The sequence below is a fragment of the Motacilla alba genome, chromosome 27 (assembly GCF_015832195.1).
Source record: "Motacilla alba alba isolate MOTALB_02 chromosome 27, Motacilla_alba_V1.0_pri, whole genome shotgun sequence".
In the NCBI taxonomy this organism is placed as follows: Eukaryota; Metazoa; Chordata; class Aves; order Passeriformes; family Motacillidae; genus Motacilla; species Motacilla alba.
In genome coordinates this window covers 2,764,204-2,789,054 of record NC_052042.1, presented here as the reverse complement: position 1 = coordinate 2,789,054, position 24,851 = coordinate 2,764,204, and the positions used below count along the sequence as shown (strand labels likewise).

The following is a 24,851-nucleotide window of genomic DNA, read 5'->3' as shown; positions in this document are numbered from 1 at the left end:
GCCACGCACTTGTTTGCCCCCAGGGCTGGTGTTGGCTCAGAAACTTCTCTTCCAGGCTGCAAGGGCCAAGGCAGAGCCAGGAGCCCTCTGCTCCCTCAGCCCCTTCACCTCTCCTGTGCTCAGCTCGGCCTGGGAGGAGGAGGAGGAGGAGGAGGAGGAGGAGGGGTCTCTGATGTACTGGGACCAGCAGCTTGGCACTGGGGCTGTTCCTGGCTGTGCAGCCCTGGCATCCCGCGTCTCTTTGCTGCAGGCCATGGGAACACTGAGCACGGGGATCTCAAGGATGAAGATGCCATATCCCATGTGGCTCCAGCCCTGGCTTCTGCAGCAGTGCTGTAGTAGGGGGCTCTATCACTTCCAGGGCAATGTCCAGCACCCCTTGGGCTTCACGTGGTCCCACAGGTCCCACCACCACCAATGGCACAGTCTGTCCTTCTGGGTGACTACTGGATGAGGATGGTGAGTAGAGCTGTCCTCTTGCCATCCTGAATGTCCTCCCCATCCACCTGGGTGAGACCTGTGCAATCTGTGCTGGGGCTCGCAGGAGCCTCAGAGGCTCACTCCTGCCTTGGCTGATCCCATGGGGCCATACCCCACAGCCACAGGCAGCCCTGGCAGCCCTAATGTGGGACCTCTAGGGCTGTGTGTTGAGCTGCACAACAGAGAGCCTGCCTCATCCTGGGCAGAGTCCAGGGGTGACCCCAAACAGCCCTCCTGAAACCACAATTAGGGGGGGAGAACTGAGAGTGGGGTGACATCCCAGGGTCTGTCTGATGCACTGCAGGACCTCTGGAGGTGCTGGTGGTGCCAGCCCACTGCCAGGACACCTACCAGGGCTGGATCTCCCTCTACTGCTGGGCCCCCTTCCATGCCACCCTCATGGCCATCCCCAAAGGAAGCTGCTGCCACTGGGATGAGATCAGCAGGTGGGTCAGCATCAGCCCAGCAGTGCCACATACACAGATGGAGCAGGGCCATTGCAGGGATGTGTCTCCAGCCCTGCAGGCTGACCTCATGCTGTCCCCTCCACAGCACCTACAGCGAGCTCTCCAGTGGCACCCAGCTGCTGGCCAGCTGCTTTCCTGCCCTGGCCTGGGGCCGTCCTCAACACCTTCTTTCTGTGGGTCCATGCTGAATACTTTACCAGCTGCACAGAGGCCATGCTCCCCAGTGTGGCCAAGGGGCTCGGCTGCCTGGTGCCCCTTGCAGCTGCTTTCCCATTCAGCGGAGCCCAGAAAGGAGCTCAAATCCAGGGAGAAGTTGCCCATCTCCTGTGTGCCCCCAGGTCTTTGAGGGGCCAACGACAGCCTCCTTCCCTCCCAGTCCTGGCAGCTAATGAGTGGGAGGAGAGGACTGAGGGTGAGGGTGACAGGATAGAGCAGGAACGGGGAGCTTGGGATTCCCTGGGCATGGAGTGGGTCCCGTGGCACGAGGGGAGGCTGGGCACGGGGCTCCAGATGCCTGCATCTGCCTGGGGGAACACCGGGAGAAGAGTCCCAGGCAACTGACCCTGCACGGGCTGATCCCCTTCCTCGGCACCCAGGCGGGGGCTGGCAGGGAACGCCGGGGGTGCCAGGCTGGGTGGGGAGCCCAGGCCCTTGGCAGGCAGCCACCGTCCTGTCCCTGCCCATCCCCTCCGGACGCGCCAGGAGGGGGGCGGCCGTCCCAGCCCTGGGGCCGCGCTGAGATCATTGGGTGTCTCCCTGGCAGAGGCTCCTGCCACCCGGCTGGAGGCTCCGCCGGCTCCACCAGAAAGAGGGACAGTGGCTCCAGCCCTGCAGCCACTGGGGTGCCGGGGATGACTTCCAGATGTGGCCACTCGCTCGCAGAAGGTGGCTGCTGCAGCCCGGGAGGCATCAGACAGCTCTGCCAGGACCTTTGCTGGGGAGCTGAAGCGCAGCGCGATCCGCAGCCGGGAGGGTCCCTCCGAGCTGCCCTGGACTGCGCTCCTGTCCCCGCTCTGCGTGCCTGCAGGCGGCTGCTAAAGGGGAGGCTCTGGGCTGCGCTCTGCCCCGGCCAGCCGTGACAGGTCCCGTGTAGGAATGCCACCGACCCGCGGGCTGAAGTCACCCGCGGTGGGGGGGACACGGGCCCCTGGGCGGGAACTGCTCCAGGAAGGGGAACTCTGGCACAGCCAAGCAGGCGCCAGGCTGGACAGTGCGAGAGGAAGGCACTGGGGCCAAGGACTGGCAGGGCCGGCCAAGTGTCTGCCCCCTCCCCACCTCCTCGGCCTGGTGCCTGGGGGTAGATTGTGTCATCAGCCTTCCCTCCTTGGCCATGGGCAGGGCTGGGGCCGCCCCGGCAGTGCCGCCTGTGGGGCAGGTGCCCGGGTGAACCAGAAACTGCGGTTTTGGGGCCGCGGGTCCCCCTGCCGCCCCCATTGCCGGGCGGCAGCGCCCGGCCGGGGACATTGTGCTTTCCCGTCCACTCCCCCCGCTGCTGGGCTGCCTGCCCTCCACGCAGGAGACGAGGGATTTCACAACCCAGCCCAGACAGGATTAAAGAGAAATACACAAGTAAACAAATCGCGGCCTCGTAACGCTGGACGTGCTGTTCAGGGAGTGGATCCTCCAGGCCGGTGGGTGAGGCGCGGGCGTCCCGGGCGCCGGGGTGCGGGAGCGATGCCCGCGGGGGCCGGCACCGCACGGGGACAGCGCAGGGTCCCGCCGGGAGAGCCGCTTCAGAGCAGCACTGAGCAATCTCATTTTTCACACGTCTCCTGTAGTCAAACTGCCCCTGTCAGAGGAAAGGAGTTGCTTCCTGTTATTTCCATTGAAATCCTTGTCCCGCTCGTTAGCCGGCAGGCTTTGGCAGGATGGCACCGCGCACGCACATGAGCTCCGGCCGCCTCTCCCCAGGGCTCCTGCTGCTCTGCGGTAAGTGCGCGGGGCGCGGCCCCGGGGGCTCCGCACCCCGAACCACCCCGCACGTGGCCGCCCTCCCACTCGTGGGGCCTGGGGCCAGGGTCTTGACTCAGCCCGCCCCATCGCCCCACCCCGAAATGGGACCAGGCTGTCACAGCTGGGGTTGGTGGGGCAGCCGTGGCTGGCACGGCCAGGGGGCACGGCAGGTGAGCTCCAGGTGCTGCGGGGAGCTCCCACCACGCTCAGCCACGATCTGGCAGGGAGCCTTGTGAAAACACGGCTGGGACAGGAGATGTAGCGCTACACATGCCCAGGCAGGGGGGGCTGGATGGGACAGAGACTGGGACAGGGTGGGCTGCCCTTAGCACAGCCAGTGTACCAGCCCAGGAGCGCCCCGTGGCTGGTGCCCAGCTGTGCCAGAGCTCCCCACAAGCAGCCCAAGGAGGGCCCAGTCCGGCAGTTCAGCACGGAGCCAGCATCAGTGCCCCACGGTACAGGACCACAGCCGAGGGTGGAAGATGGATCGGGCAGTTTCCTGGAGCCGCGGGGCTCCCGTGGGCCAGGCGAGACGTGCCCCACGCCCTTGGCAGGCTGCGCTGGGTGTGGAACTGATGGCAGGCAGAAGGGCTCTGTGCTGTGGCCAGTGCTTCCTCTTCCGCCCCAGCCCTGTCCGGCTGTCACAGCACCACGCTGGCTCCCCGTGGGTGGGGGTCCCATTTGCCCCCATGCTGTGACAATGGCCCAGGGTTTGTAGCCCCTAAACGGCCCCTCCAAACCTTTGGATAGCTGCCTGCAGCCTGGCCAGCCCCTGCCATTACGGGGGGCTGGACGTCCTAGCCCCAGCATGTGCCAGGCTCTGGCTCCCTGTGCCCCACCTGCCGGGTCCAGTGCCCCCTGAGGGACACCCAAAATCAGTTATTTCCTCTAGCCCCAGCCTCTGCCAGGGCAGCTCCCGCACATGCAGCCCTGTCAGCACTCTTACCCCCTCCCCTCCCCAGACCCTGTGTCCCCTCTCACCCTGTGTCCCTCCCTCTGCAGTGCTCCTGGGGACAGGCCTTTGTCACACGGACGCCATGACAACGAGCTTCAGCCAGGACACTGGGACAAGCCCACCCACGGCCCCGTCCAACAGGACAGCCCAGCTCATGGGTGAGTGTTGGGGTTCAGCGAGCGCCGGGCAGCACTGTAGGACAAGTGGTGCCCTGGCCCGGGCTGGCCCTGTGCCACAGAATGACCACTCCTTTCCCCTAGCCATCCCAAAAATAGCTGTCCCGTGCCACGAAGCTGTCCCTGCCACTGCCCGCAGTGGGGGCAGCCAGCAGCAGCCTGCCCTCCCTCTGTGCTCCTGGCATTGCCCTGGGCTGCTGCAGGCTGCAGGCAGCGCCCCAGGGCTGCTGTAGGGTCCATCCCTCACTGTGCTGATGTCTCTGCCACCGGCCTGGGCAGGGCTCCAGATGCCAGGTGTCACCTGGCAGCAGAGACAGGCAGGGATGCACTGGGGGCAGGGACATGCTGCCCGTGCTCAGCCCCTTTCCTCGCAGAGAGGAATTACACCGTCATCACGCAGCACTGCTGGGATTACTTCGTCTACCTGATGAGCAGTGTGATGCCGTCGGAGCTGTGCGAGTGGAAAGTCATCAGCAGGTACGGGGCAGCAGCACCTTTCTCCCTAGAGAGGGGGCAAGGGCCGGGCACTCCGCACTCTGCTGGTGCCCGGCTGTGTGTCCCCGGTGTCCCATCCCGTGCCGCTGTCCCGGCTCTCCCCCAGGCCCTACAGCGAGCTGCAGCGCTGCCTGGAGGAGTGGGCAGAGCGCCTCAACCACAGCTACCCCAACGCGCTGGCCGAGCAGTACATCTTCCAGAGCCACCACCGCTACTTCCACAACTGCACCCTGGAGCACCCGGTGTACTTCGACCCGCCCGAAGATGTGCTCCTGGCCATGATCATGGCACCCATCTGCCTCATCCCCTTCCTCGTCACCCTGGTCATCTGGCGCAGCAAGGACGGCAAGGCGCAGGCTTAGAGCTGCCCTCCCGGCCCGCCTCGGGGCACGGACCCCCGGCTGCGAGGCCGCCCGGTGGGCTCTCGGGGCCACCGACCCGCGCTGCGGGGGCGGCCGGTTCCTCCCGCGCCTTCCCCACCCCGCGGCCCGGCATTAAACGCTTCTCCCCCCACGCCTGGCGCTGGTTCTTCGGCCGCTCGATCCCTCCCCGGCCCGGCCCGGGCCAGCTCCCACCGCCAGCGCCCTCCTGGCGCGGCCCTGCCGGCAGCTCCTTGCCGTGGGGAACGCTCCGGCGGGACACTGGGAACAACACCGGCACCGGAACCGGCACCAGAACCGGCACTAGAACCGAGCGGGAGGGGCGGGGCTATAAGAAGGGCGTGGTCACTCTGCGAGGGCGTGGTCACTCTCCGGGGGCGGGCTCTCGTTGGGTGGGCGGGGCCCCGCGCGGTGGGCGGGGCCCGCGGCCGGGCCGGAAGCGGGGCGGGGCGGGAAGCGGCGGCGGCGGTTCCGGTAGCGGCGGCGGCGGCGGCGGAGGCGATGAGCTTCGTGTGGCCCTGGCAGTACAGCTTCCCGCCCTTCTTCACGTGAGCACGGCCGGGGCCGGGGCTGGGGGAGGCGGGGCGGGGAGCGCGGGAACCGGGAACCGGGGGTGCCGGTGCTCACCCGGCCCCGTGCTGCCCGGGCCCCGCAGGCTGCAGCCCAACGGCGAGACGCGGCAGAAGCAGCTGTCGGCCTGGTGCGCGCTGGCGCTCGCCTACAGCCAGGAGCACCGGCTGCCCGCCATGACGGTGCGGGAGGCCCAGGACATGCCGCTCTTCGCCAACCACCGCCTCCAGCGTATCCTTTGCTCCCGGTGCCCGCGGCCCCGCCGCCCGTGCCCCCCCGAGCCCCCGCCCCCGCCTCCGCCAACGCCTCCTTAACCCGCGCCCAGGGAAGCTGCCGCTGGAATCCATCCAGGTGGTGCTGGAGGAGCTCCGCAAGAACGGTGCGTGCCCCGTCCGTCTGTCCGTCCGTCCGTCCGTCCGTCCGTGCCCGGCCCGCAGGGCAGGGCGGGCAGCAGCCACCGGGCAGCTGCGTCCCGTGGGTGCGGGCTGTGCAGGGAAGAGAGAGCTCGGCAGAGCAATCGCTGTCAGTAAACGCGGCAGTGCTCATCACGGCACTGTTCATCACGGCTGTGCTCATCACGGCAGTGCTCATCGCTGCAGTGCTCATCACGGCACTGTTCATCACGGCTGTGCTCATCAGGGCTGTGTTCGCGGCAGTGTTCATTTGTGGGGCAGGGCTGCTCTGTGTCTGGCACATGGCCTGGAATCTGCGTGACTGGTCCTTATTTCTGACTGCTCTGCCTGTTCCCTGTTGCTTCTAGGGAACCTGGAATGGTTAGATAAGAACAAAACCAGCTTTCTGATCATGTGGAAGAGACCTGAAGAGTGGGGCAAGCTCATCTATCAATGGGTGAGAGCACGGGGGCTGCACACCCAGGGCAGGATGTGCCCGTGAGCATGGGGGGTCCTGGCTGCCACTGGGGAAAGAGCACTGCTTGCTTCCTGGCTGCTTTTACCTCTCTCCTTGCCCTTCTCTGCGTTGCAGAGAGGTGAGGAGTTATTAGCAGCCTGTCACTTGCCGTGAGGGTGGTGTTGTCACCTGTGGTGAGGACAGGGCAGTGTCACTGCCTGGCCTCTGCATGGCCCAGGTCCTCACTGTGGAGCACACAGGCAGGAGGAGCAGGGCTGTCCTCACTCCCCCAGGCTGCACCTCCTGACCCCTCTGCCCCAGGGTGCTTACCAAGTGCTGTGCACACTCAGTTTGACACGCCCCAGGGTGCGTGAGAGGTTTCAGCCACGTGGATGACATTTGCCGAGTTGCCTTTGTGTTTGCAGGTGTCCAAGAATGGCCTGACCAACTCTGTGTTCACGCTGTATGAGCTGGTCAGTGGGGATGACACAGAGAAGGAAGGTGAGCCTGGGGCTCGTGCTGTGCAGCAGGTTCTCAGAGCACACTGGGTTGGAGCATGCAAACAGCTGATTGGATTGTCAGATTGCAGTTTTGTAGATTAAATGTTCTGAAATGTCAGGTGCAAACTCACCCTTTCCCACCACTGGCCCATGCTGTTCCAAAGGCTTTTATCACTTTGCAGGAACATCCCCCTCTGGAATTGCATTTTCCCTTCCCCAGTGCCTAGCATTTTATCTGGTGTGGTGAGGGTGTTTTGTTTCCAAGCCCCAGCCCTGCCTGGCAGGCTGCTGTGACTCATCCTGGGCTGAGGATGACCTCTAGGCTGTGTTCCCTCAGCAGAGATGATGAACCTGTCAGTGAATCCATCACTCTGGATTTGCTGTCGTGCCGTGGTGCTCTGAGAGCCCTCAGCACTGCTGCCCCCAGTCCCTGCACCTCACAAGCCTGTTGGTTTCCTGTTGTTATTTTTATATTTTTGTTTATATTATTGCCATTTTTTCTTCCTGTTGATGGGGATCTTTGTCCTTCCCTAGAGTTTCACGGCTTGGATGAGGCCACGCTGCTCCGTGCCCTGCAAGCCTTGCAGCAGGAGCACAAGGCTGAGATTATCACGCTGGATGACGGCCGAGGAGTCAAGTTCTTCTGAGAGGAGCCTCCTCCCCTTCCCTGCTGCAGTCTGGGCTCTCCCTGCCAAGCCTTCCTCTCTGGGCCTGGCCTCAAACTGTGACTGCAAGTAGCTGCATCTCGGGATTTCTCGGGGCAAGATGAGTCTGAGAACCCTTCCAAAGACTTAGGAATATCCTGAGATCCTCTGTCTGTCTGTTCTCCCTGTTGATGTGTTCCAGAGGCTAAAGCTGCTCTAGGCAGTTCTGGGAGGGACCACCCAGAAGTGAAACTGGACTGCTGCTGGTCCCTGTGCCTGTGATGGCCTCCAAGCAGCCCCCGCTGGCTGCTCAAGCTTGGCCTCCAAGGGGCTCCCCTGTGTCCTGCCAGCCACGTGCCTGGGTCCTGCAGTGCTGCTGCAGTGCCAGGGGATGAGGCAGGAGCAGGGGGCTGCCTGTGGAAGCCCTCAGTGGCAGAAGGAAATGCTCTTGCTGCCAAGCAGGCTGGGGGAAGCCAGGGAGCTAATTTCAGGGGATTAAAATTGAGATGTATTTATAGAGCAGCCTGGCTGTTTTCATCTATCTTTATTTTTCCATCAGAGTCAAAACAGAGCAGTGTACCAGATTTTTGCCCTTCAGTCATATTTCCTCGCTGCCCCAGGGAAATGCAGTGGTTCCAGGGTGGGAAACTGTTCAAGAAGAAAGAAGGGGACCCTCCCTGCCCTTCTCGGGACAACATTTACCTTAAATTAGCATGGGCAGCCTGCTGGAAGCCCCTGGGTGTGCGCAGAGCTGATGGGGTAAGCTCTGTGCCACTGTGGCTGGGAGAGGGATGACTCAGCTCTAGGCGATAACAAAGTCCCCAGCTTGTCAGAAATTGTGGCCCAGGTGCAGTTGCTGGCCCTGTGAGCCCTGGGGAGGCCGATGGCTGTGCTGGGGCAGGGTCACCTCTCCCTGATGGCTGTGTGCGTGCCACTGGCAGAGGTTGGGGACAATGCTGGAATGACCTCAGGTCAATCTGGGGGTGCAGCAGAGCAGATGGCACTTGCACCCCACAGGCTGCCCCTGTCTGGCCTTCCCTGCCCTTGGGGACAACGTGGCACTGGCTCACCTGCTCCTGACAGCTGATGTCAGCTTTGAGGAGTTCTCGGTGTAGGTGAGATGCTGGAGTCTGGGGGCTGTGAAATGTCAAAATTTGTTTCGTAGCAGGAGCCCATTGAGCTGGACTTGGTGGGATGTGCTGCCCTGGAGTGGGCACGTTGCTCTGGAGCTGTGGCTGGAGCCCAGGCTTCCTCTCTGTGCCAGGCTCAGCAGTGCCGTGGAGGAATTCCTGAGTGCCAGCACCTCTGTGTGTGCCGTGGAGGAATTCCTGAGTGCCAGCACCTCCGTGTGTGCCACGGAGGAATTCCTGAGTGCCAGCAGCTCTGTGTGTGCCACGGAGGAATTCCTGAGTGCCAGCAGCTCTGTGTGTGCTGTGGAGGAATTCCTGAGTGCCAGCACCTCCGTGTGTGCCGTGGAGGAATTCCTGAGTGCCAGCACCTCCGTGTGTGCCGTGGAGGAATTCCTGAGTGCCAGCACCTCCGTGTGTGCCGTGGAGGAATTCCTGAGTGCCAGCACCTCCGTGTGTGCCGTGGAGGAATTCCTGAGTGCCAGCACCTCCGTGTGTGCCGTGGAGGAATTCCTGAGTGCCAGCACCTCCGTGTGTGCCGTGGAGGAATTCCTGAGTGCCAGCACCTCCGTGTGTGCTGTGGAGGAATTCCTGAGTGCCAGCACCTCTGTGTGTGCTGTGGAGGAATTCCTGAGTGCCAGCACCTCTGTGTGTGCTGTGGAGGAATTCCTGAGTGCCAGCACCTCTGTGTGTGCCATGGAGGAATTCCTGAGTGCCAGCACCTCCGTGTGTGCTGTGGAGGAATTCCTGAGTGCCAGCACCTCTGTGCTGCACAGAGGCACCAGCAATGCTCGTGGGTCACTGGCACTGGGCTGGTGTGGGTCCTTCCTGAGGACCATCACCCCAGGAGCTCTGTCAGGGTCCTGCCACTGATGGTGCTGAGCAAACCCACAGCCCAGGCTGTGCCGTGGCATGTGCCATGAACCCTGCAGTGCATCCCCACAGCTGGCACAGCCTCTGCTTGCTCAGGGACCATCCCTCTATGTCTGCAGCCCCCAAAGTCTCTGTGTAGGATTCTCGTGCTCCCGCTCTGCCCTGGGTTTGTTTCCATGTCCAGGATCTGCCTCTGCTTTCCTCCCCGTGCCCCCTGCATTGCCCCTTCCCTCTCTGGTTGCTCTGGGTGCCCTGCTGCTCTTATAGCCCTGCAGAGAGCAGGGTGCTGGGCCTGAAGGTGTCTGCACTTGGTCCCAGACTATGTGATCCCTTCAGCAGCCAGGCTGGAGTGTCTGTTCTCGCTGCCTGTGTGCACAGTCCCGACCTCCCAGCACTGTGTTCCAGGCTGGGAGTGCTGTATGTAACCTGGCTGTCCTTGAGGGAGTCTGTGTTCTTAATTAAATTTGCTCCCTTCTTAGGAAATGGCTGATGTGACATTAGATAAGCCTAAACCCAGCTTTTCATTCCAAGACACTCCTGGCAGCAATTCCCCTCTCTTTTTCAGCTTCCTAGTTAGTTGCTTACTCAGTGAGGGGGGGGGGGAAGAGGAGGAGGAGGAGGAAGAGTACGTCCCCTCTGCGGAGTGGACATTGTGTAAAATTCCTTTTCCACACCCTCTGGGCTGGTTACCAGAGGCCACATCCAGCAGTGCCTGTGAGAGCCTGTGGGACCAGCTTCCCTGGGCTGGGCAGTGCTGCTGCACGGAGGTGCCACTGCTGAGGCTGTGGGATGGGTCCTGGGAGTGGCAGAGCTGCTGCCAGCTGCTGCTGCCACCCTGGAAGGAGCAGATGTCCCTCTGGAGGTGCTGTCCAGCCCAGCCACGCAGCCCTGGGGAGGGGCTTGCTGGAGGAGGTGGCTCAGGATGGTTTTGGGGGGCTGGGGGGGGCTGTACAACCCCCTCCTCCAGCCTGTGGCCCCTCAGAGGTCCTTGCCACGTCTGGCCGTGGTGATTAGGGCTCTCTGGCCAGGGTGAGGCAGAGCTCAGAGGGGCTGGTGCCAAGATAAGGCGCTATCAGGCTGGGCACACTCGGATCCCGCTGGTGAAGGAGGAAAGATTCCGAGAAAGATTTTCCTTAATGCAGCTGCTTAGGAGCAAGAGCTGTTTCAGTTTGATAACGTTATATGCTGGGATGAACGTGCAGGTGGGTCCCGTCTGTGCCTCTGGGCTGAGGAAATCCTCTGCAGTGATCTGCCCAGGGTTACAGCCACAGCTGAGGTTTGGGTGCCACCTCTGCCTCCCTGCACTCACAGCAGGTCCCATGGGCGTGGGGTGGTGAAGCCAACAGTGAAACAAGCCCTGGGTGTCCCTGGAGCTCTCCTGGGACAGGCATCCTGTGCTGTGCATCCCCAGCTGTGCATCCCCTTTGTCCACACCCATCCTGGCCCCTCTGTGGTCCTGCCCCAAGCTCTGGGATCAGAATGGACAATTCCTGGCAGGGCTTGGTGGAGCCTGGAGCTGAGCAGGGCTTTGATTCATGATCTAATTCTGAGGAGAGCGATTACACAGTCCCCTGTACTCTTTTCTGGCAGCCAAATGCGGGCGAGAAATGGGTTATGTTCCCTGATTGTGGCGGTTCCTCAAAGTGAAGCCTGGCACTGGCACCTGCAGCCCAGAAATGTCACCCTGATAAGGCTGGGGAGCTGCAGTGGGCGCCTGATTGTGGAACATGAGCTTCTGGTTTCAGGCCAAGCTGGCTGCAGATTGGTGTTCCTGGCCAGCTCAGGAGAGGACCTGTTCCCCTGTCCGAGCTGCCACCTCCCTAAAAAGTTCTGGTGTGGCGTGGCATTTGGGGAGATCATTTAGGGAATTTCTCAAAGCACTCACAAAGGAGGTGTGGGAGGGCAGCACTTGGAGCAAACTTCACCCCTAATTTCCTCTCCTGTCTGCAGGGGCCTCATTGGACTGGGATACTCCCCTGCTCCTCTGGGATCTTCCAAGGCATCTTGTTTCACGATGGAAACCCTTGATAAGGAGACATGAGCCTGCCAGGGACCAAGCTGAGATCCCTACCTGGCTCTGTGTCTCTTGTTGGAGAGCTGGGGCTCCCTGCCAGCCTGGGCAGTGCTGGGCCCTGGCAGGGACCCCCGTGTGGGGGCAGCCAGAGTCAACCCAGAGGGCCTCGGGCACATGCCCCCCTTTCTGGCCACGCTGAGAAGGTTCTGGGTGAGGCTCGCCTGAACAAAGAGCGTTGTTTAGCAGAGCTGAGTCAAACCGTGTTGCATCCCACAACCCAAGAGTGACCCATGGCAGGGCCAGTGCAAGCTCTGCACCGGTGGCCTGTCAGTCCTGGCCTTTTGGCTCAGTGGCCACGGGCACCCGCTGCCCCAGCGGCAGGCAGAGCCCTGCAGGGGCCGGTGCTGCACATGGTGTTCAGCCAGTGCTGCTTGTTCAGCCGGGACCAAGCCCCTCTCGTGCTCCAAGGGGTGCAGGGCTGAGTGGGGATGTGGTCGCTGCTCCCTGCTCACCGGCCAGTTCTGCTCGAGCAGCTCTTGCCAGGCAGGCTTCGCTCAAACTCCTGGTTGGGAAGGAGGTGCCCGGCTCCTCGGGCAGGGAGAGGTGGGTCGGGTGGGGGTAGCAGAGCAGAGATCAGCGGCGAGACGCCGGTCGGCCAGGAACATTTCATTAAATACTTGTCCCTCCCTCTTGCCAGCGGGGATTTGTGGGGAGCAGCCGTGCGGGACGGGGCCGCAGCCGGAGTGCGGGTCAGCAGCTCCGCTCACCCGGCATCGCCCTGCGGGTGCCAGCCGGGCGTTCAGGAGACCATGACTGCGCTCCCCTGTCGATCCACTCCTTAATGTTTCCGGTATCGTTGAGTAGAAACAATCTGACCTCAGGGAAAAGAAATCAGCGGTGGCCTCGATTGCTTTGTGTTTTGTGTAAACAGCCTCACCGGCAGAACAACCTTCTCCTTCAGCCTGGAGAGACAACACGCTCTTGTCCGGCTGTTGGCTCCCGCGGGGCTGACACACACCTTCGACTCTTCCTATTTGCGTGACCCTAATTCCAGGATTTCGGACCGTAGTGACCCCGAGCGGGATTCTCCGGGGCAGCGTGAGGGGGAACTCGCGTCCCGGCGGCTCCAGGACACGCTGCTCCGGAACCAGAGGCAGAAACTCCGAGGAAATGTTAAAAGCGGGGACGTTCCTGCTCTGGCTGCGTTAGTCACGGCAGCCCCGGAGCCCCTCGGGGGCGGCGGCAGGGAAGGGGCTGTCCTGCGGGGAGGGGACAGCGAGGAGCCCCTGGATGCGGGTGGGCGCCGGGCGGTGTCCCCTGGCTGGGAAGGGACATCCCGGAGCCCTGGGGTGGCCGGGAGCGGTGCCGGGGCGCTCGCCCGCTGCTCGCAACCCGTGTCCACAGCTGCAGCGCCGGACGCCGTCCCGGGGCCTCTGCCCGGTGCGGTGCCGGTGCGGTGCCCCTGCCCGGTGCGGTGCCGGTGCGGAGCCCCTGCCCGGTGCGGTGTCCCTGCCCGGTGCGGAGCCCCTGCCCGGTGGCGCAGCGCGGGCGGGGGGCGGCGGTCGCACGGGGGCGGGCCCGGGCGGGGCGGGGGCGGTGCCGCCGGGCGGGGCGGCGGCGGTGCCGGGGCCGGTGTCCGTCCGGATCGGGTCTCGGCGGTCGCTCCTGCTTGCGGGGTGGCGGAGGCCACGGGTGCGAAGCTGCGCGGGAGCGGCCGCTCCCACCGGGCCGGAGCCGATGCTGGCGGCCGAGCCCGCCGCTACCGGAGCCATGTCCCATCCCGAGGCGGAGCGGGCGGAGAGCGGCTCCGCGCCGGAGCCGGAGCCGGGTCCAGGGCTCACCGGACGGGCCCCGCACCGTAACCGCAGCCGGCGGCCCTCGGGGCGCGATTCCCGACGTGCTTCCTCCCGCTTCAACCGGCGGAGCTCGGCCGAGCTGGAGCTGCTCGGGTACCCGGCGCCGGACGGAGAGCGCGGGGGGTCGCCGCCGCCGCCGCCGGCCGCTGCCGGGCTCCGGGAACCCGAGGAGACGGAGAGCGAGGAGGTGGAGACGCGGGCGGTCGCCACCTCCCCCGACGGCCGGTTCCTCAAGTTCGACATCGAGATCGGCCGCGGCTCCTTCAAGACCGTCTACAAGGGGCTGGACACGGAGACCACCGTGGAGGTGGCCTGGTGCGAGCTGCAGGTACGGCCCCGGGCAGCGCCTCCGCCCCTGCCCGCCCGCACCCGCAGCCCCCCGCCCGGGCCGAGGGGCTCCGGAGAGGCGCCCGGACCCTCTTCCGTGCGGTTTCCCTGCCGTGCGCAGCCCTCCCCGGCCCTGACCCTGCCTGGCTGCTGTGCGGGACTCGCGGGGCGCCTCCCCGGGCTGGAGCCCGTACCGGCGAGGGCGGGCACCCTCGAGCCGCCGCTTCTGCCGGTCGCTGCGGTGCCCCGCCGCAGTCGGGCCACAGCGGCAGGGCAGGGCACGGTGCGGGCTCCCCTCGCTGCCCTGCGCTGTGCCCATCACTGCCAGCGCCTCGGTGCCTCGTGGGTCTGCTGGCCCGGCCCCAGTCTCCTGCTTAGTGCCGCCGCTCCTGGCTCTCCCGCTCATCACGTGCTGTTTTCCATTTGCTTTCTTGCTGCCCGCACTATGGAGCGTGCCAGGGTGCCCACGTTCTTGATGCCAGTCCCTGCTCTGGCACTTTACAGGTGGCTCTGGGGCTCAGCATCCCAGTGTCTTTCTGATGCTCAGCAGCTCGCAGCTTTCCCTCCAGGAGGACAGCGAGGGCAGCGGTGCCCTCTCTGCGTGCCTGCCTGTGCTTGTGCTGGATCTGCCCCCAAAGTTTGCTCCCATAGCTCTTGGGGCACGGGCCTGCAGCGAGCTGGGGCTGGCTGTCAGCTGGGAGCAGGGTACAACACGACCTTGGTGCTCTCTGCCTGCTTGACCTTGGCTGAAGTGGCGTACGCGGTCACCTGTGAGTGCTCTCTGTGATGCTGCCAGGGGCTCTCTGCTGGAAGCAGCTGGGCCTGTGGTTCCAGCTCTCTGAGGAGCATCCCCATCTCCTCCCTGCTGCCACACTCCTCCATCTCCTTGGCTGTCCTACAGCCTGACAGCAGGATGCTGAGAGCAGTGGTGATAGCGTTGCCTCCACAATGCCTTTGCCCCCTCAAGTGCTTTTGATGGGCCTGATCTTGTCCATGGAGGTGCCCAGGGAGATCTGTGCTGTGGGGCTGCCTTTTCTCCTTGGAGCACCTGGGGAGGAGTTTTGGTGAAGTCCAAAGTCTCCCTCAGGCTCCTGACCGTGGGATGGCTGCTGTGGTGGGAAGGTCCAAGTCCTTGTTGACACAGAAAAACGTGTCTTGCGAGTTTGTTGTCTTGTTCCTAAAAGCTCAGTGCAGTTGCAGGTAGCTGCCTGGGCTGGGTCCTTGGAGTGGCTACAGCCCAGCAGACCAAGAAGAGATCCTGAGAGACTGGTGGGTGGTTTCTAGAGGGCTGATGATGGCCTCTTAGTGAGGATGATGAAGATTTGGCCCCCACCCCCATGGGTTCCACAATTGCTTCAGTTGTTCAGTTCAGTTCGGTTCAGAGCCTGCTCAGTTCTCCTGCCCTCACAAAGCCCCACAGCTCCGTCCAAATGCCCCTGAGCTCTCTTGAGTCCCTTCAGGTGGCAACCACCGACTGGAACAGGCTGTCCTTGGCGAGCCCAGGACCTTCCTTCCCTGGCTGAGTGAGCTGTCCCTCAGCTGGCTCCGTGTCCTTCCCCGTGGGTCTCAGCCCCATGTCACAGCTGTGGCCCTCTGCCTGCCCTGGGGCCTGGCACACACAGCAGGGCTGGCAGCAGGTCTTGTTCCTGCTCCTCCCTGCGTGCAGGCAGTGCTGGTGTCCTGGAGGGGCTGTGAGGGGATGAGCCCACACCTCTCAGGTGGAGGGGAACAGGGAGCTGGGAAGCTCCCGTGTCCCAGTCCAGCAGGGACATGCTGGCCCCATTGCTGGTCCTGCGAGCCAGCCAGGCTGGAGTGACAGAACCACTCACTTGTCCCCTGGGGGTGGTGGTGGAGAGGCTGGGGTCCCCTGCCAGGGACCCTCCTGTGAGCATCCCATGGTGCTGGGGAGACCTGGCCCCTCTGGTCCTGCACCCTCCCACAGGTCCCTGCTCCCACCCCTGCCCTCTCCCCTCCCCACCCAGTGTTTGGCTCCATTCCACTGACTGCTCTTTATCCAGTGTCTCTTGTACCCAAATCCGTGTCCCACGAGGGGCTGAGAGCACAGACACAGACATTTAGGAGTTTGTTTTTTTTCAGCAATCGTGCAAAGAATTGGACACTGTGACACAAATACGGGATTTGGAACCACAAATAAAAATGGTTGTGGTTCTGCCATTTTAAAAATAGCTTTGTCCTGTGCACTTCACAGTTCTCCTTCTATTGCCTTTCAATTCCAAATGAGTACTTAACCTCAGGCCTGACCTGTTCTGCACCAGAGAACCTGGTTCAGCTGCTGTGATGGATCCCAGTCCCAAACCCCAGCTCTCCCTGCTGTCCTTGCCCTGACCTTCCCTCCTCAGAGCCTGGTGAGGCAGAGGTTGGTTTTGCCTGTCTTCTGTCTCCCTGAGACCCCTCAGGGGACCTGCCCATCCCTGTCCCCTGTCCTGAACGCAGCGTCTGTCTGTCCACAGCCCCACTGTTTGTGCTTTCCAGCTTTAGCCTGGCACTATTTCTGTCCTAGGTGCTGCGGGCGGTGGGGAAAGAGGAAGCGGGGAGGAAACCAGAGGCCCAGAGTGGGGTCTGGCTGTAAATACCTGACTGTGCAATTTTCCTGTGGAACCCCTTGGGGTTCCCCAAGTGAGCAAGAGCATTCAAGCACTGCTGTGCCTCCCCTGGCTCTGGCACCCAGGTAACCTCAGCCAGCAGCCCTGGGGCTCCAGGGCACCTTGTGTGTGTGCCCACACGGCTGAGAGCACACAGGAGCTCCTGCTTGGCAGGGCAGATCCACAGGGAGGGCAGTGAGGTGCTGGCACCCACTGCTGACGGAGAGCTGGCTCCTCTGGGGGGCTTGGGAGTCCCTGTGGCTGTGGCCACGGCTGGAGGGAGAGTGCTGGGCACCTTCCAGCACTGGCTCTGTGCCCCACCATGGTGTTGCTCTGAATGCCCCTCCAAAGTGCAAATGCCAGTGCAGAGCAGGGACGGGAGAGCCCTGTGAGTGCTGCAGAGAGCCCTGAGCACTGCCAGGCTGGGGACAGCCTCCTGCTGCAGAGACAACAGCCACCCCCACCCTCCCTTCTCCTGCAACTGGCCTCAGCTCCTGGTGCTGGCTGTGCTGGGCTCCTCAGCAGCCAGCTCCTGGCTCACAGGATGGGCTGGACCACTGCCACCCAGCTCCTCGTGGTCCCCATGCCACCACCCCCAGCGTCCTCCTCCGCCCTGTGTGGGAGCTCTTAGGAGAGGACATGGTGTGCCCGTGCTGTGTGCCATGTCTGTGCTGGCAGCCCTGTCTGCCCTGCCCCTCCTGCTGCTCCTCCAGCCAGGCCATGCCCAGGCTGGGCTTTGATGCCCACACTCAACGGGGAGAGCATCAGCCCAGGGCTGGGAGCTGCTGCCACTCGGGTCATGTGGAAGGAGCGATGCCCAGCGAGCCCAGCAGCCCTGGCACAGCTCGGGGGACAGGCCTGCCTCCCCCACACCTTACTCCAGGCGCTGTGGGAGAGGTGGCCTTGTGCCGGGGCTCTGCCTGGAGCCGGGCATGGCACAATGGTGGCAAAACTGCTCCAGTTGGGGTCCACTCTGGCTGAGCTGGGAGAGCCATGGCCACCCGTGACTCCCCAGTTCGCAGCCTCTGCCAGGTTCCTCATGCCCTCGCAGGTTTGTGGGGTGCAGTGAAGCCTCTGGACGCCTCTCAGTGGGTGGGAGGGGGCCAGAGGGGTGGTGGTGGCCGTGGCACTGGGCAGGGAAGCCGGTGTGTGCTGCTGGCCCTGCAGGGGTTCGGGTGCTGTTTTCCTCCTTCCTTATGAAAGGTCCCATTCATGCTGCTGCAGCAGGCTCAGGTTCTCCTCTGGGCTGAGCCTGTCCCTGAGCACGCATTAAATGTGGGGGGATTATGGAGCAGCTCCAGCCAAGCCATGGGGCCGCCTGTGATGCAATGAAAATGTTACGAAAGCCGAGGGATTGATGGATGGTGGCCACTGGCCAAGGGGCCGACACAGCTCTGGCAGCACTGGTGCTGGGAGCTCTGGGGCAGCTCCAGTTTCCTTGGCCTCTGAACGTGGGCTGGGCAGGGGTCCCAGCTGGGAGGCCCCCAGGCTGTGCAGCAGCCGAGCTCTGCAGGACCCCAGGCTGAGGTGGGGTTGTCGCTGCTCCTGCTCCTGCCCAGGGCTGAGCACTCTGCTGCCCTCGGGGCTGGACCTGGCTCCTCCAGCTCTGCCCAGTCTGCTCCCCTCTCCCTGCACCCCGGGGCTGTGTCCCTGCAGCATGAGGGGCTGTTCCCTCTGCTGGCCCCTGCCCCAGCTGCAGTCAGCACCCTCGGCTTGTGTTTCCACTTTAATTAACTCGAGCAGGAGGAACATGGAAAAACCTGGGCTGGAGCCTCCCCCGCCTGCTTTCCCCAACAAAGGCCTCATTGAGGCTGGCCCAGCACCCGGCTACACAGAGCCTAGTGCTGGTGGTGCCCCGCCGGGGGCAGAAGAGCCGTGGCCATCGTGTCTGCACAGGGCAGGATGGCAGCAGCTTCTGCAGAGCCCCCGCATGTCCCCTCCAGCTGCAGCCTGGGGCTCCCTGTCCCGAGGCAGCGTGGTGGGCTCCAGCTGGGAGCTGAGTGAGGAGAGTGGGGACAGGTGGCCCCAGCACAGGGCGATGGGGAACTGCACAGGCTCCTCAGTGCCCCGTCTGTCGTGCACCCACCCAGGGTGGTGGGCTGGTGGGGGGACCACAGTCCAGGGTGGCCCCAGCCATGCGTGTGCCACTTGGCTGGGGGACAGCAGCTCCGTGCTGGGGCCACAGAAGCCTCCTCTGCCTTGCTTCGTCCTCATGGGGACATGAGGGTCTTTTGTGGCCAGGGCACCCCCCTGTGCTCGGCAGGACCCCCCGTGCCCTCCTCACACTCCCACTGGCTCCCACAGACACGGAAGCTGTCCAAGACGGAGCGGCAGCGGTTCAGCGAGGAGGTGGAGATGCTGAAGGGGCTGCAGCACCCCAACATCGTCCGCTTCTACGACTCCTGGAAGTCAACCATCAAAGGCCAGATCTGCATCGTGCTGGTCACAGAACTCATGACGTCCGGCACCCTGAAAACGTGATTGGGGCATGCAGGGGAGGGAACAGGGTCCCTGCTCTTTGTTGTGTGGTCATCTGAGTCCGGGTGGCAACGGGAGGAGGGTGGGCTGGAGCCAAGGCTGGGGCACGAGTCCAGGCCCCACAGGTCTGAGCCCTGTTGGTCCCTGGCAGGTATTTGAAGCGCTTCAAAGAGATGAAGCTGAAGGTGCTGCAGCGCTGGAGCCGGCAGATCCTCAAGGGTCTGCATTTCCTGCACACTCGCTCGCCCCCCATCATCCACCGCGACCTCAAGTGCGACAACATCTTCATCACGGGCCCCACGGGCTCCGTCAAGATCGGGGACCTGGGCCTGGCCACGCTCAAGCGAGCCTCCTTTGCCAAGAGTGTGATAGGTGGGGCTGGGCTCCTGGCAGCTGCGGGGGCTGCGGGGGGTGGGCATCCCGGGGGTGCTGAGCTCCACTGCTGCCCCCAGGCACCCCCGAGTTCATGGCGCCGGAGATGTACGAGGAGAAGTACGACGAGGCAGTGGATGTCTACGCCTTCGGGATGTGCATGCTGGAGATGGCCACCTCGGAGTACCCCTACTCTGAGTGCCAGAACGCTGCCCAGATCTACCGCAAGGTCACCTCGGTGAGGCCTGGCCCCAGCTGGGGGTGATGCTGCTGGCTGATCCCACAGGAGGCCGGGGGCATGGGCAGCTGGAGCTGTCAGGCCTTGCTGCTGACAAAATGTGTCACTGCGCGGCTGGTGCGAGCGGCTAAAGATAGCGAGGGGTTGCTCTGCCAGGCTGTGGAGCTGTGGGTGGTGGTGGTGGGGCACAGCTTGGCCAGACCCCACATCCCTGGCTCTGCACCAGCCACTGCCAGCCTGTTAATGGGGTGGAACGGGAGCGGTCTGCTCGGTCACCCTGGCCTGGGGCACTGCAGCTGCCCTGACTGGTCACGGCCGGCTCCTGCCAGCTCCTGCCTGTTGGGGTGGAAACTCTGAGCCCTGGGGCATCCTGGCCCGTGCAGGCACACGTGGCCTGGCCACCGGGGCCACTGCAGAGCTCGTGTGGCCCTGGGAGCCCCGGGCTGCGGGCTGGCACAGGAGGTGCTCACTCTCATTGCCCCCAGGGCCTGAAGCCCAGCAGCTTCTACAAGGTGAAGGTGCCCGAGCTGAAGGAGATCATCGAAGGCTGCATCCGCATGGACAAGAACGAGAGGTGGGGGCACAGCGGGGCCTGGGTGGCAGGGTCCCCCCTGGCCCCGAGCCCACACTGAGCTGTGCCCTCTGCAGGTACACCATCCAGGACCTGCTGGAGCATTCCTTCTTCCAGGAGGACACAGGGGTGCACGTGGAGCTGGCGGAGGAGGATGATGGAGTCAAGTCTGGGCTCAAGCTCTGGCTGCGCATGGACGACACGAAGAAGCTGCACGGCAAATACAAGGACAACAACGCCATCGAGTTCCTCTTTGAGCTCTACAAGGATGTGGCAGAGGAGGTGGCTCAGGAGATGGTGGGTACAGAGATGGGGGAGCCCTGGGCGCCGTGGGGTCCCTACACAGGTGACAAGCTCCCTCCTGTGCAGGTGGTCCTGGGCTTTGTCTGTGAGGCCGACTACAAGCTGGTGGCCAAGGCAGTGCGGGACCGTGTGGTGGCCATCAAGCGCAAGCGGGAGAAGCTGAAGCGTGCCCAGGGTGCTCCATCCCCCGCAGAGCCAGAGCAGCTCCTGGAGGAGCTCAAGTCCCCGCTGCCTCCTGGTGCCCCCACGTGTGCCCCGGCCACCCCCGGCTCTGGGGACTCTGCCTTCAGCAGCACCTTCCCCCTGGAGCCTGAGGAGCCCGAAGCTGACCAGCACCAGCACTTTACCTACCGGCACACCAGCTACTCCTCAGCCACCTGTGCGTAGCACCAAGGGGGCAACAGCCGGGTGGGCAGCACAGGAGCTGGGGTGGGAGGCGAGTGGGGGGTCCATCAGCTTCTCCCAGCCCCCAGCCCTTCCCCAGCTGCCCGGCCAGGGAAGGGACTGGCTTTGGTTCATGCCAGCTCTCCTCCTCAGCCGACTGTGAGACCGACGGGTACCTGAGCTCCTCGGGCTTCCTGGACTCCCCAGACCTGGCCCACCGCAGCTTTGTGGCAGTGGACCCCACCAGCCCACCCCCCAGCCGGCCCGTGCGCTGCTTCCCCACGGTGAGCACGGCCCCACGGGGCGAGGGGAGCTCAGGGCAGCTGTGGCACCGGCTCACCCCCTCCTCTCCCTGCAGAGCATCGCCGTGCAGCTGCCCACGGAACATTTGCCCCCTGCCAGTGGCTTCTCCTCCTCGGTGGACAGGTGAGGCTGGGGGGTCGGGCAGGGAGTGTGGTGCTTGGGAACGGCCACGCTGATGCTCTGGAGTTGGGGCTTCCTGCAGCTACACCTCGGATGTGGCATCGGGCATGAGCGATGGCTACGAGGGGCTGTCGGCCAGCGAGCAGAGCACCAAGCTGCCGCCCAAGAGAGCCACGGGGAAGCTGCTGCGGCGCCGAGCCCGGTCCAGGCTGCGCATCACCAACGTGAGTGCCAGAGGGGACAGGCAGGGGCCAGGCAGGGGCCAGGCAGGGGCCAGGTGGGTTCTCCTGGGCTGAGCCAGCCCTGCTGCCCACAGATCTCCGACAAGAACGACCGAGTGGTGGAGTGCCAGCTGCAGACCTACAACAACAAGATGGTGACCTTCAAGTTCGACCTGGATGGGGACAACCCGGAGGAAATTGCAGCTGCCATGGTGAGAGCAGGGCGAGGGTGAAGGGGGGGTCTGCCTGGCCGGGCTGGGTGCTGATCAACCCCTCCACCCTCAGGTCCACAATGAGTTCATCCTCAAGTCAGAGAGGGAGAGTTTCATCAACCGTATCCGGGACATCATCCACCGCGTGGAGACCCTGCTCCGCAAGGATGGCCGTGGTGGCACCGAGGTGCCCAAGGGCCCCGAGGCTGACAATGCTCTGGGCAGCCCCGTGAGTGCCAGCCTGGCCCTGCCAGCGCTGGGGAAGCTGCTGCTGCTGCTGAGCATGGCTTGGGATGCTGCCTGGCCCCAGGGAGTCTGGGGTGGGGGCTGGGGTGCAGGGTCCTCCTGTGGTCACTTGCCCGCTCCTGTGACAAGTCAAGGTGCTCCCCAGCCCAGAAGAGACTCCAGCTCCTGTCTCCACAGGTGGTGGGGCCAGGGTGGGGCCCAGTGGGGGCTTGGCACAGCCTGGCTGGGGCCTCTGCCCCACTGCTGGGCTCAGCTCACCCTTCTCGCAGGTGGACCTGCAGCTGCAGGGGCTCTCGCGCTCCATCTCCTCCTCCTCCTCGCTCAGTGGTACGTCTGTGCCCCTGTGCAGGCCCTTCCTGTCTCCCCAAGCCCCATGCAGGGCAGCTGATGGCCTCAGCCAAGCCCGGAGGGTCTCAAAGGACATGTGCTGCCCTGGCTGAGCCTGGCTGTCACTCCTCTGCCGCAGACCTGAGCTGCACCAGTCCCAGCCTCTCTGTCCAGTCCCCCGTGCTGCCGTTGCTGAGCCGCTCCCCATCCGAGACCAACCTGGCCAGTCCCGTGGAGCCTCTGGCAGCCCCGGTGCCACTGGGGTCCCCCACAGGTACCAGTGCTGGCAGTGTGGGCGTGTTCACTGCCCCGGGGCTGCCAGCTGCTCCCCTGGCCAGGGGCAGGAGGTGGCCCTGGGGGCTGCTCCTGATGCTTCTCTCCCTGCAGGCTCAGCACAGACCTGGCCCCTCGTCTCCATGACTCCCTCCTGGCTCACGTCATCACCAGCCCTGACACCAACGCTGACTCCCCAGGGGACCCCAGGGGGGCCTGTCCCCCCGGCCCTGCCCCACGGCCTCCTGTCCCCCCAGCCTGTCCCTACGCCCCCTGTTCCCTGCGAGCCCAGCAGTCCCCTGAGCCCCGCCGTGACCAGCACACCCTTGTCCCCCACTGCCCCCCTCTTGTCCCTGGCCAATGTCTTCTCCCTGGCAGTGATGACCGTGGCCCACACTGTCTCCTCCATTGCTAGCTCAGGTGGGCACCTCTACCCACCCCTGCTGCCACGGCCGCAGAGTCTTGCCCTGGGTGCCCCACGCTTTGTCTACCCTGACCCCACCAGCACAGACAAGCCCGTCCCACCTGGCAGCGGGACCCCAGAGTCAGTGGGAGCTGCTGTCCCCACTGCTGGGGTGCCCATATCCTCCCTTCCCTTGGCACCAGCCCCAGCGTGCCCCCCGGGCAGCGAGGCCGCGGGGAGCCCTCTGCAGCTGCTGAGCACATCCACATCTGGGAGTGCAGAGGGCAGCACGGTGAGTGAGGTGTACGAGGGCTGCCCGGGGCTGCTCCAGGGGGAGCTCAGTGTCAGCAGGGCTGGGTGGGTGCTGCAGATGCTGCACGGGGATGGGATGGAGCCTCACGGCTCGTGGAGCCACGCGGATGCAGGGAGGGCTGAGCGGGTGGCGGATCCCAGGGCACGGGGGGAGGACAGATGCTGCAGGACGTGGGGTGGGGCTGCTGACGGTGCTCAGTGCCCACAGGTGCTGCCCGGTGCCCCCAAGCCCAGCCACTCTCTGATCATCTCGGAGGCACCAGCCCCCAGCGTGCCCAAGGCCCAGCTCTCGCCCATCAACGAAGGTAAGGCGGGGCAGGGCCGAGGCTGTGCCGGGGCACCGCAATGCCCGGGCCAGCCCCTGTGCCCTGGACCCAGCAGCTGCCCCTGTCCCCAGCAGAAGCCAAGCCCCAGGTGCTGGGCCGGTTCCAGGTGGTGCCAGCCAAGGAGCTGGCTGTGAGCTCCGCGGGGCTGGGCAGCAGCGACGGCGAGCAGCAGGGCACGGAGCCGGCAGCGAGCGGCTCCCCGCCTCCCGCGGCGCCTGGCACCGGCCCCAGCTCGAGCAGCGACTCGGATGCGGCACCGGAGGCGCCCAAGGCTGAGGAGGTGGCAGCCGAGGGGGGCAGCGCGCCTGCCGCGCCGGCGGGGAGCGACCCAGGGGAGGGCCCTGGGGAAGAGAGCACGGAAAATGTGCCGCAGGCCATGCTGAGCCAGGTGTGGATGAGCTACTCCCGCAGCCTGTCCTACGTGAGCAGCGACGACACCGAGAGCGAGGACGAGGAGATCTGGGAGGAGCTGCAGAACCTGCGCCAGAAGTGAGCCGGGGGTGGGCTGCACCTGGGAGGCGACCCGTGTTCCCCCACTCCCGGGGGGGAGCTCGCCGTCCCTTCCCCAGGGCCCCGCTGCAGCCGCTGTGCTCTCCCCAGGCACCTGGCAGAGGTGCAGCTGCTGCAGAGCGCCCAGAAGAAGGAGATCGAGGAGCTGTACCTGCGCATGGGGAAGCAGCCGCCGCTGGGCATCGTCTCGCCCGCTGCCATGCTGTCGGGCCGCCAGCGCCGCCTCTCCAAGGGCAGCTTCAACCCCTCCCGCCGCAACAGCCTGCAGCGCCTGGAGCTGGCGCCGCCCGCAGGTGCGGCCCCGCTCCCCGTTCCTCGTTCCCCGTTCCCCAGCGGGCAGGGCCCCGGGTGAGCCGCACGGCCCCGCGCCCTCACCCGCCGCTGTCCCCGCAGGCATCATGCGCCGCAACTCGCTCAGCGGCAGCAGCACGGGCTCGCAGGAGCAGCGCCTCAACAAGGGCGTCACCTTCGCCGACGACCTCGGGCGCGTGGTAAGGGACAAGGGCGGAGCCCGCGGGGATCCCGGCGCTCCGGGGCACTCGGTTCACGGCCGCTTCTCTCCCCAGTAGCTGGCCGGCCAAGAATGACTCCATGAACTACCTCATCCAAGTGCCTGCTGCCCGGGGCGGGCAGTGCCAGCCCTGTCCCACGGGGCTCTGCCCGCTGTCCCCCGCCCCAGCTGGAGGACACGTGCGAGGTGTCGCCGTCCTCGGTGGCTGGAAGGAGCTGAGCCCCCCGGAGGACCCCCGGCTCGTCCCAGCCCCGTCCCGGACCCCGCCCGCCCTGCGGCCGCCTTCAGCTCCCGGCGGCCCTGCCGCTGCAGCACCGCGATCCGGGAGCGCTTTGTTAGGATCTGGCGTTGGAAAAGCGTTTTCATAAACGTGGATTGAATACAAACTGCCTCTGCGTGTCTGTCGGGTACGGCTGCCTGCCTCGCTGCGTGACGATAAAGAGCAAAGCAGAAAATCCCCCTCAGCCGGGCT

General features: G+C 64.6%; 3 protein-coding genes across 7 annotated transcripts; all 3 read left to right on the top strand.

Annotated features, from left to right (window-relative positions):
* The first annotated feature begins 402 nt into the window (after positions 1 to 402).
* RAMP2 (receptor activity modifying protein 2) lies at positions 403 to 5,039 on the top strand. 2 transcript variants are annotated; one of them, XM_038163260.1, is made up of 5 exons: positions 403 to 459; positions 2,798 to 2,876; positions 3,903 to 4,013; positions 4,406 to 4,508; positions 4,633 to 5,039. In XM_038163260.1, the coding sequence occupies exons 1-5, from the start codon at positions 418 to 420 to the stop codon at positions 4,886 to 4,888; spliced, it is 591 nt and encodes a 196-aa protein (XP_038019188.1). In that variant the 5' UTR covers positions 403 to 417; the 3' UTR covers positions 4,889 to 5,039. The 2 variants fall into 2 exon arrangements, with proteins under 2 accessions (XP_038019188.1, XP_038019189.1); XM_038163261.1 differs by lacking the exon at positions 403 to 459 and adding an exon at positions 2,233 to 2,578 and having other exon boundaries at positions 2,726 to 2,876.
* A 244-nt stretch (positions 5,040 to 5,283) lies between these two features.
* Positions 5,284 to 7,991, top strand: VPS25 (vacuolar protein sorting 25 homolog). Its single transcript, XM_038163263.1, has 6 exons — positions 5,284 to 5,454; positions 5,562 to 5,707; positions 5,802 to 5,855; positions 6,237 to 6,325; positions 6,751 to 6,826; positions 7,360 to 7,991. The coding sequence occupies exons 1-6, from the start codon at positions 5,408 to 5,410 to the stop codon at positions 7,470 to 7,472; spliced, it is 525 nt and encodes a 174-aa protein (XP_038019191.1). The 5' UTR covers positions 5,284 to 5,407; the 3' UTR covers positions 7,473 to 7,991.
* A 4,632-nt stretch (positions 7,992 to 12,623) lies between these two features.
* WNK4 (WNK lysine deficient protein kinase 4) lies at positions 12,624 to 24,765 on the top strand. 4 transcript variants are annotated; one of them, XM_038163188.1, is made up of 20 exons: positions 12,624 to 13,667; positions 18,574 to 18,746; positions 18,899 to 19,119; positions 19,200 to 19,357; positions 19,843 to 19,931; positions 20,006 to 20,225; positions 20,298 to 20,610; positions 20,769 to 20,899; positions 20,974 to 21,041; positions 21,121 to 21,262; positions 21,355 to 21,471; positions 21,545 to 21,658; positions 21,987 to 22,044; positions 22,184 to 22,318; positions 22,432 to 23,012; positions 23,241 to 23,337; positions 23,430 to 23,847; positions 23,959 to 24,161; positions 24,262 to 24,359; positions 24,438 to 24,765. In XM_038163188.1, exons 1-20 carry the CDS (start codon positions 12,774 to 12,776, stop codon positions 24,453 to 24,455), a joined length of 4,248 nt encoding a protein of 1,415 aa, XP_038019116.1. In that variant the 5' UTR covers positions 12,624 to 12,773; the 3' UTR covers positions 24,456 to 24,765. The 4 variants fall into 4 exon arrangements, with proteins under 4 accessions (XP_038019116.1, XP_038019114.1, XP_038019113.1 ...); XM_038163186.1 differs by having other exon boundaries at positions 21,545 to 21,700; positions 23,433 to 23,847; XM_038163185.1 differs by having other exon boundaries at positions 21,545 to 21,700.
* The last annotated feature ends 86 nt before the right edge of the window (positions 24,766 to 24,851 follow it).